At 39.8% G+C, this 13,453-nt stretch overlaps 1 protein-coding gene across 11 annotated transcripts in view; it reads right to left on the bottom strand.

Annotated features, from left to right (window-relative positions):
- The window catches only part of lrrc7 (leucine rich repeat containing 7), a 149,376-nt gene that overhangs the window by 88,049 nt on the left and 47,874 nt on the right, over window positions 1–13,453 (bottom strand). For 6 of the 11 annotated variants that reach the window (XM_026148022.2, XM_080291273.1, XM_080291272.1 and 3 more), the window contains exon 1: window positions 5,017–5,457. The exons of 1 other annotated variant lie outside the window; for it this stretch is intronic. In XM_026148022.2, coding sequence (XP_026003807.1) covers window positions 5,017–5,041 — 25 coding nt within the window. In that variant the 5' untranslated portion in view covers window positions 5,042–5,457. Of the gene's footprint in view, window positions 1–5,016; window positions 5,460–13,453 lie in introns of those variants that run through there. 4 more of the 11 variants (XM_080291275.1, XM_080291276.1, XM_080291271.1 and 1 more) reach the window with 2 other exon arrangements.

Genomic DNA, 13,453 nt, shown 5'->3' with positions numbered 1-13,453 from the left:
AGTACGTGCCGTGACGAAGAGGATAATGTTTCTGTCTCTTCCTCCTCCCTCCCCCTTCTACTCTACTCCTCGCTCTGCTCCTCTGAGCTCCTCTAAAATCCTGCAAGGGTTTCCTAGTGTAAGCTAATATGGTTTTAAGAAGCATAGAAAAAAATGGTCTCATTTGTCTTTTGGGCTTACACATGGCTGCTTAAGCCACATACCATCCAAAAATCTTACATGAACACTTACATGAAAAAAAATATAAAAATGTTTTCTGATACTTGTTAAAACATTCCATTTCTTGACCAGGGTTGACTTTAGTTGCCCAGTTTTAGACTCTGGTTTTCTCTTGATTACATTTACCCAAACCTTGTTGTCAGCACTTTTAGGTAGGAAATATTTTCCTTCAAACAAACTACACCTGTCAAACATAGGAAGTGCAAGTACTCCACTATAGCTCAGCCAAAGGGGATGCTATTAATGTCTAATGGACACATGGATGGTTCCTTCTGCAGGGTGAAATGTTGGCGAGTGTCATTATTAAGTAACCAGGTAAAGCTTTTTGGGAAGAGATATTGTTGCTACTATGCTTTCAAAATGTATTTACTTATCTTTGAAGCTTTGATCAACACAATGAAAGTGTTATGTCATGCTCCAATAAATGAAAGTTAAGCAACTTCCACCATCTTGGCACACTGAAAACAAACTTAATGTATGAGCGGCGACTCTTACTGTGAAGTCTTTCTGACTCTGACGAAAATTACAAAATGAACTTTATTTATTATTTACTATAACACAAAACAAGTCACTGAGCCCTTAAACTTATCACAAAAGTATTTACTGAGGTCAGATGCAAGGGCTGACTTGCCACACACTTCTATAGGACCCAAAGGCTTTTTGCAATCACAGCTGTCAGTCACCGGTAGCCTTTAAAACGAGCGCTGGTGTAAGCCTCGTCTAAGCTGACTTCACTTTTCCGACCCAGAATGTATCTTGTATACTGCCTATAGGTATCAAGCAAATTATCTGCTAGAGCCTGACCGATTTAGGATTTTACAGTCTGATATTTGGTGATTTAAAACTATGGTATTTAAGTATATGTTTTGTTTTGGACACACGAACCATAGGCATTTCCCTGACATTTGTTATATGGAGTTCTTTATTTACTTGTTTACACTTGGTCCGACTGTTCGGATCAGCTGGTTGTCCTGTTTGTGGCATTCCAAATACATGTTGCCAACAGGGAAGTTCTAGAGTGCTCTTTTTTCACTTTTTGACCGTTATTACTTCATACACATAGATCAGCAAATAGTTCGTCAGATGGTATCGACCTGCCAATAAATCAATTGGGCTCCATTAGCCCAAACATAACTCAGAAGGGTAGCCAGTTTTATCTAACAAAGCCTGTCTGAGCTTCAGGAAGTTGGCTATCAGGTAAAGCTATGGCTGACATAAGCAGGGCATTAGATACATGGCGGTATTGCTTTGTTTTTAGAAGACGTTTTATCTTCTAGCTAATATTAGCTAATGCTAGCATCACTGCTAACACAGATGAACTGCAAACTACCTTACAAAGCAAAATAAAGTCTTAAGTGGATAACAGTGGATTTGTGCTGTGTAGTTAAGTTACAGCTAGATAGATGAATGTATCTTGCTTGCTAATCTTAGCACTAGAAAAATTATATCTCATCTCAATGGCTAGCTTGGCAAATATCCTTCACCACCCAATGTAAATTATATTACAATGATACTGTTAGATCTATATCAAACAGTATTGCTTTAGACACCTGTAAATCATTTAATGGAACAAAGTAAAAATATACAACAAAAATTTCCTTTCAACAATACTAGCAAACATGTGTGCTCAGCCAGCTAGCCATAACATGATTGTTTATGAAATTACCTTAATAAATATATTATGAACATAGTTCGAGGTTAATCTTGCTAATTAAGCTCTGATAATTATTGCAATGCTATTACAGACCATCGACCCATCGATCCAGCCATCCATGGATAGCAGTACGGCTTTTACATTTAACCACTGCCTTGACATATTTTTCATATTTTGGCAACCACATAACCATTTTCTCTGTTTCAAACTAGCCTCTCCATGCTTTTCAGTGGTATCGCTACATCTGAAAACACCAGAATATCGCAATCAGAGCATTACAGTCTTCATCATCATCATCCTTCATGATATTACAATTCATCCTCATCATTGTAGCACACACTGCAGATGTACTGGTATCTCTGTCCCCCTTCCCTCACTGGGTCTCTCTCCCTTGGCCCATCACCATGACGATGGGAGCCGGTTCCATGGATACAGTCACTAGGCAACCAGCAGCATCAGGAGCAGCAGCAGCAGCAAGAAACAGCAGTGTCCTGTCAGAGCTAAAGTGGAGCAGCAGTAGAACACTGAGCCACTCATCCTTCTTTATCTGTATGCAAGTTTTCTCTTTGAAGAGGAAATGTTAATGCATTTATCATTTCTTAGATCTGAAGCCTCGGTACTAGGCATGCTTAATTTAGACTGACAAAATGAGTACATCTATAGATGGGTTTAAATGTAAGTAATACGGAAAACTGATGATGACAAGATTGCAGTTACCTGAATATTATTTATTTCACCATCACTAAGTGCTCGTATGTAAAACCTTCTTCTGTCTTTAGTATTTCTCATAAACGGGAACCACCAAATGCCAAAGACAAGGGATTAAGTACCAACCATAAAGTATATTAATAAATAATTAGGGTTTTCAGTATAAATGAGATGGCTATTTATTTCGACAACTGACAGATTATTCATTTGCTCAGCTATAACAGACAGGCATAAAAACACAGATTTGCCCAAGCAATAGTCTAAAAACCAAAAAGCTGTTTCAATAAGATGATGAAAAACAGCAAATTCTCACACTGAGAAGGTGGAATTGGATAATGTTTGGCCATTTTAATTGAAAATATTACTCTATAGAAACCAAGCAATAATCAAAAGATCCACTTATTAAGTTGCTGACTATTGACCATCTTGCACTGGTATCACACTGTGCATTCTTAAAATAATCATTACCCATGGGTCAAACTGCAACCATCTTTGAACTTGATTTTCATGACTGCTGCTTACTTGTAAACTATCACGACGGCATCTTGTAGGGTTATGACACCAATTCTTGAAAAACCTTGTCCACAGATAGGCACATAAACACCTGCAGAAGTACTCAAAATGGTAGTTCCTGCTATGGTAGATGTAGCCAGGACCATATTTTTGTGCGCTACAGATACAGACTCACAAGGTGAAACAATATCGACTAAGCTGTGGCAGCTGCTAAATACTGGACTAATCCAGCTGTTGCTAACAGCTGGCAGATCATCGTTCAAAGGAGAAAACAAATTCCACAAAGAGGGAAACAGTGAAAACTACTGCAAGTGTTCTGTTATCTATTCATGAGATAATTTAGGAAATGTGTGAGCAGCAATGTGCAAATGCAAGAAGGGGTTATACATGTAACCACACCAGAGATTCATCAATGTGTGAGTTTTATTATAACAGATCAACTGCTGTGAACTACTTCATGAAGTGTTTGCAAGGTCAGTTTTTTATTATTATTTGAAAAAAATATCAGTTTTACAACCATCTGTCAGTAACTGAGTCCTGTGAATTGTTCCCTTGAAAATTATTGATCAGTCCAGTGGTTTGTGTTCGAAAGTCTCAGTGAACGTTTGGTTTGAAAAGTAATCTTCAACATACAGGCGTTAAATACAATCCATGGCTATAAGGTACTTGATTAGATTCCATTACTGGTACACATTTCTACCTGACAACCTCTCAAAAATCCCTTTATAGTCCCTAAAAAATCTACATGGTATTCTATATCTCATGTATCCTGAAGATGTGGCAGATCACTCTCCATGTCTGGAGAATTACACATGCAGCATGTAAGCTGTTGTGATCAGTGTGCCCAAAGAAAGAAACCAGTGCTGAACACATAATAGTGTTTTTTTGCAAAATGACACCAAAATGAGCAGCGACTTCAAAGCCCTGTCGAAAAAGAGTGTATAAATAGAACCGTCTTAGGAGCAACAAAGACAGAGGAGCTTTAAAATATGTTGCAGTTGAGATTGGAATTAAATATTCTCTTTGATTTTAAAAAGGAAAAAAGGCTCTTTTTGTTGGTTTACAGCCCTGTAAGTCACATACATACACACACAGAAGAGACATGGACAACAAATTAGAGCTTGTATCTGTAAAAATTATGATCCAGTTAATAAAAAGCCATAACCTTCTACAGGTGCATAACTGCAGCCATAAACCATTTAGGCAGATGGTTAATAAGCCTTTGTCATTACAGGCTCACAACAAGCATGACAAACCGATCCAGCTAAATAATGGTGCAGATAGTCTAATAAGCACAGCATACCTCAAGGTGGTGGATTTAACAGGTGTGAATGTGGTGCATTATATGAAAGCATGACGTTATAATGGCAACAGGGCTGGGGGCTACATGTCAAGACAAGAGGGTATGTGACACTGCATCATATATTATCCCCCCACACACCCCACCTCTCCCTGATCCTGCAGTCATGGTTGTTTCATTAGCTCATCTCGGAGCTTCAAAGGCCCTGGGTGGGGGGTGTCTATGAAAGGATGAAGGGGCTTAATTTGTGCATACATTTAAGCGCCAAATTATTAAATACGGTGTACAGTGCCACTGTTCAGATGCTCAGTAGCAAAGCTCACCAAATTCTGAAAAATGCCATTCAAGTTGTCACGTGATGTCAGCCCAAGAAAAATGTATGGTCGTGACAAAACATGAGGGAAAACCATCAAATGTCCCTCCTGTGGACATTTACAGGATATTTTAATATTTATTTAAGTTATTTTTTTTCTGTTTTTTATCCAGTAAAATCTGACTTCAGCTGCAGTCTTTGCTAACCCCAGATTAATGTGGTTATTCATTAAGGGAACTCCATCATTAGCACAGACTTAACATGAAATGGGCTACGGCAGCAGGTATGTGTCTGTCACTGTCGCCTTACGTTGTAAAGTAGAGTAGTTATCCATCTGGCAGGCTGCTGGTGACGGATCCGGTTAAGAAAGAAAAAAATCACTCAGCTCGCCCCTTTGGAAACCGCAGCACCGGACGGGATCAGTCTACCGGGACAAACCGAACCGGTGTGAAACCAGGACAGGTACCCGCGCTATCAGCCGCATCTTTAGTGCCCCCGAAGCCAGAAGACGGAGGAGATGAGCGCATCAACCGGGGCAGTGTGATTCATCTCAGGGTCAGGTTTAAATCCAACTCGGTTACACGCGCGCAGACTACACACTGCTTTCAGTCACATCCCCTTCGGTCCATTTAGAAAATAAGAAGCAGGCGCGCAATGTCACAACACAGATTCCGTGACCAACGGAGGGGAGCGGCGTGCTTCTCCTTCTTCTTCTCCGGTACCGTAAAGCACGCTGCAGGAAAAAACACATTCAGCACGAGCATCCCCTCCCATACGTCCCTCGTAGAGAGAGAGAGAGAAAGAGAGAGGAGGGGGAGGAAAGATGGATGAAGATGGAACGAGGACGCGTGGATGTGCGTGCCTGTGTGCGGTAATCGCGCACGGGTGAGAGTTTGTGAGAGCAAAGAGGAGAAGTCGTCTTTTATCTCATTGTGCAGGTGCGCGTGCACGTGCACGTGAAGTCGAGGTTGTCTCTGAGACTGTTGCCATGCTGCCTCCATCTTTTCCTATGAGGTTTTTTTTTTTCTATTTTGGTGCGCAAAAATAGCCCGGTTTCGATTAGAGATAATATTCAATGAAAAGGTTTATTTTAAACAAACGCCACGCTCTTATAAGGCAATGTCTTTTAACGGATGATATGATGTAATAATGTCTTATTAACTATTAAGAAATTATCTTTTAACTCTATAGTTCCGCTACAAGCTACAACCAATTATGAGTTGCCACGTTGTTAAAAGATTCTTATTAACAATTATTAACTTAATTATAAGGGTCCTGCAAATAAGCCTGGACTAAAATCCACTAATCACCAACTTGTAGTATTTATAACTGGATTTGATGGCATATTAGAGAATGATAAACCAAGAAAGCCCTTTATTGAAGTTAATACGAACAGACAGTAGTAATCCATCAGTCCTTATATTTATAAATGACTTATCCATTGTGCTTTATACTGTAACTATTTGCATTCCAAACAAGCGTCTCTTTTTCTTTAAATTACGTATGACAAGTCACCAGCAATATCAGTATCTGAACCCATCCTGCTAAACACACACTAATCTTTGGCCTCTGTGATAAATGTGTCCCTCCTCCTCCTGACCATCATTTTAGCATCCAAAGTGAAATGTGAATCTGAAAGGCAACGGTGCCACGTTGTCATTGAATCTTAACCTATTCTCGCTTGCTCATTATTTAATTTCACAGCACAACTGTTGGTAATGATGCCTATCTCCACACTGACTGGCCTATAGTGGCATGACACAAGACACACAAACATCAAAGACGAGCCACACATGTGATGCAGTGGTGGAAGCAGCCGGGGACCCTGCTGGCATTGTGGACGACATGATGGATGCTAAGTGAGCAGCCTTACCCAGAGCTCAGTGTGGTGCAAACTGCTGCTTACATTCAGTAGTCATCTGAGTGGGCTGCTGTTTTGAGGCTTCTAAGTCTAATCAGTTCATTCACAGGCAGCACGAGCCAATTCAATACTATTTGTTTATTTCAATTTCACTCAGCAGAGCTTAAATCCACTTTACAGAAATGCCCACTTTCTTCAGTCTTGGCAACACAAGTACAAACAGGTTGGCAGTGAAGTAATAGCTAAACTTCCTGTACGTACGCCTGTGTCTCAGCTCAGAGTTTCACTCTGAAGTGTAATCTGTTGCCTGCGGTTTTACACCTCAGCTGCACGTTTCATGCGGATTAGCAAAGATGAGCATCGTCATTTTCCAAAATCCTCGATTAAATCAACACTTTACATTTCTGCAAATCATTCCACACAGAGAGGCACTGGTTTGAGATCTGAGAAGCAGGACTGTGGCAGGAACATCAGGACAAATTAGCCTAAGGAGGGTGACAGCAGCTGTCCCTGCCTTATTTCTACTGCCCATAACGGCATAGTGAGGCTGCTCAGAGGCCAGCATGACAGTGCATTGGCAGTAGGCAGCTTTAGGTGTGCAACTGTGTGAGTGCGTTATGTGTGTTACTGCAGAAGAGCACTCATACCTGCAGATCTGCTCTACAGGAAGTCAAATCCATGAATAAAATAGGATTCGATAATCAAATACAACAGATTAGACCCATTTTAATGCTGTAAAATAAATAAGATTAGACATTGGGTGTTAGACTGTTTTAATAGCATTTCAGTATACTTCTTCCCAATCATCCGAATGCTAAGAGTTTCTTTCCAAAACAGCAGCGACAGTCAGGATGTGTTTTCGATCAATTTAAACACTGTGTGAAATAAATTATATTGTAGGTCTGGACTGCTTGTGTGGGAGGTCATGACAACATGATAACAAGTACCATTAGAGTAGTACAATTAGAGTAATTATGTTGGCCCCTGGAAAAAATTAGATATAGGTACAGTAAATCTTGTGGCTCCCCGTGAAGACTTAAACCGACCTGTGACTTTGCAGCTCTGCTTTATTCTATTGTACTCAAGTCTACTGTAACAGTGACATAGTATCCTTATGCCATCTGTACCAGTAGGCAGTGCCAGGATGAAGCTCCCGTTAAACCCAGATGGCAGCACTGGGATTCTCCAAGATCGACTGAGTTTGACAACAGTCTGCGAGAAACCAGGAAGCCAGCCAGCCCGTCACCCTGTCACTCAGCTAGTCATCTTCTTCTGTCTAGCCCTTCTTTTTTCCTTTCCCACTACACATCCACTTTAACTCCATGTCAGTCCTTTAAGTATTTGGTTAAATAGCTTAAAATGTTCAGGGTCTAAAAAAAAAAAATTCAGCTGGGACTGCATTTTGTTGCCTGGCAACAACAGATACCAAATATAGAGGCTTTTTAGATAATTTTGTTTTCAAAAGAGGACATCCTACAATAAAGAAGTCTACTTTTAGAACACGGATGACAGCACAAATGGAAAAACATTTTAAAAACACAGTACAGTCTACTGCTGAAAGGATGGTGAGCAGCTCCTCTTTTGAGACTCAAGCCACTGATTATGTACTCGTGCAGCTGAAGAAATAAAAATAAAGTGAAAATGTTATTTTTATTCTCCATTATTTAATACAACATGGTCAACTTTGAGGTATTATATACTCCTTACAAGTGAAACATTGCAAAATATTTACTGTTTCCTTTTGATGACTATGACTGTGAATGAATAGTGGTATTGTAAAGCGCTTTGGGTGCCTTGAAAAGCGCTATATAAATCCAATCCATTATTATTATTATAGCTCATGAAAGTCACACACATACATCAGAAAAGTACTTTTGTTTATAAACGCAGTACTTTACCGTGAATTACTATATCGGTGCATGGTGGCATAGAGGTGATCAACTTGTGGCAATGTGGAGGTGTTATTTAAGCCCAGGCTGCTTTGATAGCCACCTTCAACTCATTTCTTTTAGGTCAAGGTCACTCGAGGGCAATATCTGTCTGCTGATAGTAATATCATGGTCAGCAAACCCTTTGGTCGTAATGTTGGTGCTGTGGGGAGGTGTTGCGTCCTGCTGGAAAAGCAAAATCGTCACCTCCATAACGTTTTGTCAGCAGATGGAAGCATGAAGTGCACTAAAATCTCCCAGTAGCTGGGTAGCTTTGGACCAACCACCACCAAAACCAGAACCCCAAAACATCAGAGGCCCCTGAACCTTCACACTGGACCTTAAACACCTTGGAGTCTATGCCTCTCCACGCTTGGTCCATACTCTTAGACATTCATTTCCAATGAAGTTTCCCATTTTCAATTTCCAAATGAAATATAAAATTTAGTTTTATGTGAATAAATGACTTTGAACCACTGAGTAACAATCCTGTTCTTGTGCCTTTTCCCAGATAGATGCTTCTGACGGTGTTTGTGACTCAGGCCTGGCTTGATATCAGGAATCTGACCGTTGTACAGTAGCACCTTTCCTGAGGCCCCACGTTTGTTGTGGCCCCCCAGGCCTTAGTCCACTCCTTCTGAAGCTCTCCCAAGTTCTTCAATCGACTTTCCTTGACAATACTCTCAAAGCTTTGGTTATCTTTGTTGCTTGAGCACCTGTTACTACGAGGACGCTGTTCCCATCAACATTCCAGCAATATGCTTCCATACAGCACTCTGCAAACAGCCAGCCTTTGCAGGAATGACCTCCTGTGGCTTACTCTCAGAAGGGAGGAGGGTGTTAAAGATTGTCATGGCAACTGTCAAGTCAGCAGTCTTCCCCACAATTGTTGCATGAGATATACAGTATCTCTCGTATGTTTGCTTCTCAAGGTAAAAGCTTAACACACTAGCTTTGCATTGCCTTTAAAACACAGAGATAAGCAACGGTCAGTTTTTGGCCTATTGACTGTCAGAACCTAAATGCATCACTACTACAAGTGTTGTTTAGCCTTGTTTCACAAGGCTAAACAACACAATAGCCTTGTTTCACATCTGGAACCACATCTGGGGTCACATCTGAATCACTGCATAATCTGAAATTGATAACAGTTCAAATAGATTGGACAAATATAATAAAAACAGAAATAGAGGCAATCAATCAGACCTTACTGGGTACGGTTTCATTTTAAATTTCTACATCTATAAAATGATATAACAACTCTAACATTTCTTTACTCTATAAAGGAAATCAGGTATGGATACATAACCAATTACAAAAGCAAATGAACAAAGCAAACTAAAAAAGCTCCAGATGAAAAATGGATAATGCAAAATGTGTACATGCACTGACTGTACAGTATGTGCAGCCTGCTGCAGTTGCTTTTTTAGTTTGCTTTATTTTTCCATTTATTTCATCTGTGTGTTTCTTTTTTATTCCTTTTTTTTTTTTCCAGTTATTGCTTGTGATCATTGTGAGCTGTTACATCCTGGAAATGATTTGGGGGTTTTTCCCTTAAAAAAAACACGTTAATACTTGCTCCAGACAAAAGAGACTAGAAAGATGGAGACACAAGCTCCATTTCTTCATAGCGAATGGGAGCGCTGGAGAGGAGTGAAGATCACTGCTTAAAAGTCCAGTTGTCAATAGGAACATCAAGATCATACTGATTAGCTGCCAGACAGCAATAATATCTCAAATGTGCTGTGCTGACCATCTCTGCAAAACAAGGTGAGAAGGGTTTTAAAACCACCCAAAGTTGTTCAAGGCATGTGCCCATCAGCTGGGTATCAAGTATCTCTTTAACCTCACATCTGTCCCTGTGTTTTAACACAAAGGGACAGATGTGAGCACTTCCTTAACACTTCCTTCCTTCCTTGCTGTGAAGAAGAATAATGTGCAGTAAAACAGAGAAGTTAGAGGAGGCTATGTCCAGTAAGTATGTGGCACCATGTTGAGGATGTTTGAGTTTATGGTGGTCACAAGAAAACAAATTGGCCTACTGAGGTAAAACCTGAGGATGAATGACATCAATCACACAAATGGGGGTAGATCTTGACAGTCTGCATCATAAAAAGGGACATTATCAAGACTTTTGGATGTATATAGCGTCCAGTTAAGACCTCACACAGTCACATAGACCAGCTGGCGGCCTTCTGGCAACCTCCGGTCACTAGAGGAAAATTGGGATTCCCCACCATTTGGTAGTGGTTGCTGGCTTTAACCAAGTGAAATCAGTCACAAAGAGATGCATCAGAAATGTCCTTCTGATTGCTTCGGTCACGGGGAAATTATTGCTGCAACCACCAAATTTCAAAACGCACACTTTTCCCTAGCAACCTGTGAGTCCCTAGTAACCTGGGTCACTGTTACTAGGGTTACTAGAGGAGTCGCCAGGCGTGCATGCATGGAGATCTAGCAATCAGTTTCACAGTGAGTGCCAGCAACCTTCAGCAACTGCTGACCATCCAGTCAGGGAATACACATTTTTCCGGTGGTTACCAGATGGTCACAGACTGGCGGCTAAGCTAGTCAAGCAGTTCCAGCCAAAAGGTGGATAAATAAACCACTTAACTTCAGATACTTCATACAAGGAAGTCCTTCCTATAGGCATCCATTTATATAATTTGTCTTGTTAACAGTTTTTTTATTTTTACTTTATGTCAGCCCGACTTTCTAAAACAGGAGAAAAAAAAAAGAGTGCATGAACGTCTCTGTAGTTTGCAAATACAAGAAGAGCATCCTTCAGTTGGAGACAAAATGTTTTAAAACTGTAAAAGATAAAACATTGTAGTCAAAAACCTGAAGTGGCATCTCTGGATATATATTTTTACTGTAACATTTAAAAGTCATTTTAGACCCAAGTTTTCACAAGGGGTTATTTGGAAAGGTTACAGAAAGCTTGCTTTCAAATAACTCAGAGGAAATGTCAGTTTTAAAGAAAATAAATGAGAGATGCTGCATTTTGTACCCAGTGTAATACTTTGGTGGGCCAAACTCAGTATGAGAGCCAATTTCTGCACACAGGTCCTATTTCAGGCACTTTGGATTCAACTGATTTTGCCCACAGGGGTTATTTTGGGGCACCCTGGTTTAGAAAGCCACGCACGCATCTGCTATAAACATACATCACAAAGCTGTACATTTAGATAGCTTGCCTATTTTTTGGCACTAGATTGCAGCTCCTTAAACACCTTGAGTTTATTCTAAGAGTGCTATCCACAAATAATACAATAGTGCCCATAATAACACAATGGCAGGATTCCCAGCTCTGTTGATACAGTAGATTTATCAGTGGTGTCCAAACTCTGGCTCTAATGAATTACACAAAGTGGACATGGATTTCTTATTGCAGCGCTGGGTCATATCTACAAAACTGTGGACTATTACATCTTTCTAAGGATCAGTTTGTGCCTTGAGAGTACCAGTTATCTTACTTTAAAGTCACAGTTTTGAGTCAAGGTGACAGTAGGTGTTCTAAATATGACAGTAAATTCCTGGCAACTGGAAGCTGGGAATTTACTGTTAAACTGCTCACAGCATTATTACTGCATTTTCATTTACATCATGGTTACATTTTCTTATTCACCAGGCCTATAGACCTGTATTTTCATTTATACCGTTACTACTTATTAATGTTTTCATTTTCCACATTGTTACTTTTTGTCATTTACAATATTATTATTGTATTTTAAATGTATAGTATTACAGTATGAGTACTGTTTTTCAGTTACAAAGTAACATTATGGTTTTCTGATGCAATTACAGCAAAGAAAAATTAAAGTTATGAACTTATTTTGCCACTTTGCCTTTTACAATACTGTATTATGTGTATGGTGTATACATAATACAGTATCTTATTATATGTCCACATCACAATACTGCTTAAATGAGTAAAAATCAGTTACGGTGCAGGTTTAGATTCATGGTAAGCAAAGCATACTATTTGTTTTTTTAACATAATTTATGATGGCTGAGATTAGGATTGTGGGTAATAATAGTCTTGGTAAATGTAGTGATATAAACATGTGCGCCTCAATGGATAACCATTAAGCTAATTGTACTATTAGAACCATATTCATAAGCAACTTGAGAAAATGAGTTTGTTCAACATGCAAAAACATAACTGCATCCCAGAGAGACAATATGAGCATGTGATGGGACCCTGCAGGTAGCAGGATGCCATGCTGTGAACGAACAGCCTCGCGCCGAGCCAGCGAGAAGACTTGGGTCATTAAATCGCTGAAGCCTCCACAGTTGCTTCCTGTTAAGACAGTCGCTAAGTTAATGTTGCCAAGCAACACAAATACAGTGAGAGCCAGAAGGGAGATATTTAACCAAATTCACTGGAAAAAAAAGGGAAAAAAAGAGACTTTGGGTGACATTGTGAGGTTTGGATTTCAGAGAAATTGTAATTGAGGATATCTGGGTCAGATACATCATTTCTAGGACTAAGCCCAAGCACGGGCAGAAGTCTCCAGCAGCAGGAGACAAATCTAGTCCCTTCTTAAAAATGTTATGCCCCATAGATAAGTATATATTCCGTACTACTAAACACAAACAGATATCTAATACTGTAATAATACTACATACATTGCTGTCACTCAAATTCTAAAGCAAACATATGATAAGAAGAGGTCTGCCTTAGCCTCACACCTGTAAATCTGCATTTGTCCCTCACTCAACTACACTTTGGAAGGCTAGTCCATGACTGAACCTGAAATGACCAGGTCTATATCTCTGCTTTTTGCAGGAACCAAATTGTGGTGCATAAAGCAATTTTTAATAATGGAAGGGGAGACTTACCAAAGTTATTACCAGTGTTGGGACTAATGCGTTATTAAGTAACGCGTTACAGTAACTACGTTATTATTGTGGTAACGAGCACGGTAACTAGTTATTATGCCAAAATCAGGAA

The sequence above is a fragment of the Astatotilapia calliptera genome, chromosome 17 (genome assembly GCF_964374335.1).
Source record: "Astatotilapia calliptera chromosome 17, fAstCal68.1, whole genome shotgun sequence".
Classification (NCBI taxonomy): domain Eukaryota; kingdom Metazoa; phylum Chordata; class Actinopteri; order Cichliformes; family Cichlidae; genus Astatotilapia; species Astatotilapia calliptera.
Note: the sequence above shows the minus strand (reverse complement) of the source record. Positions and strands in the feature narration are given on the sequence as shown.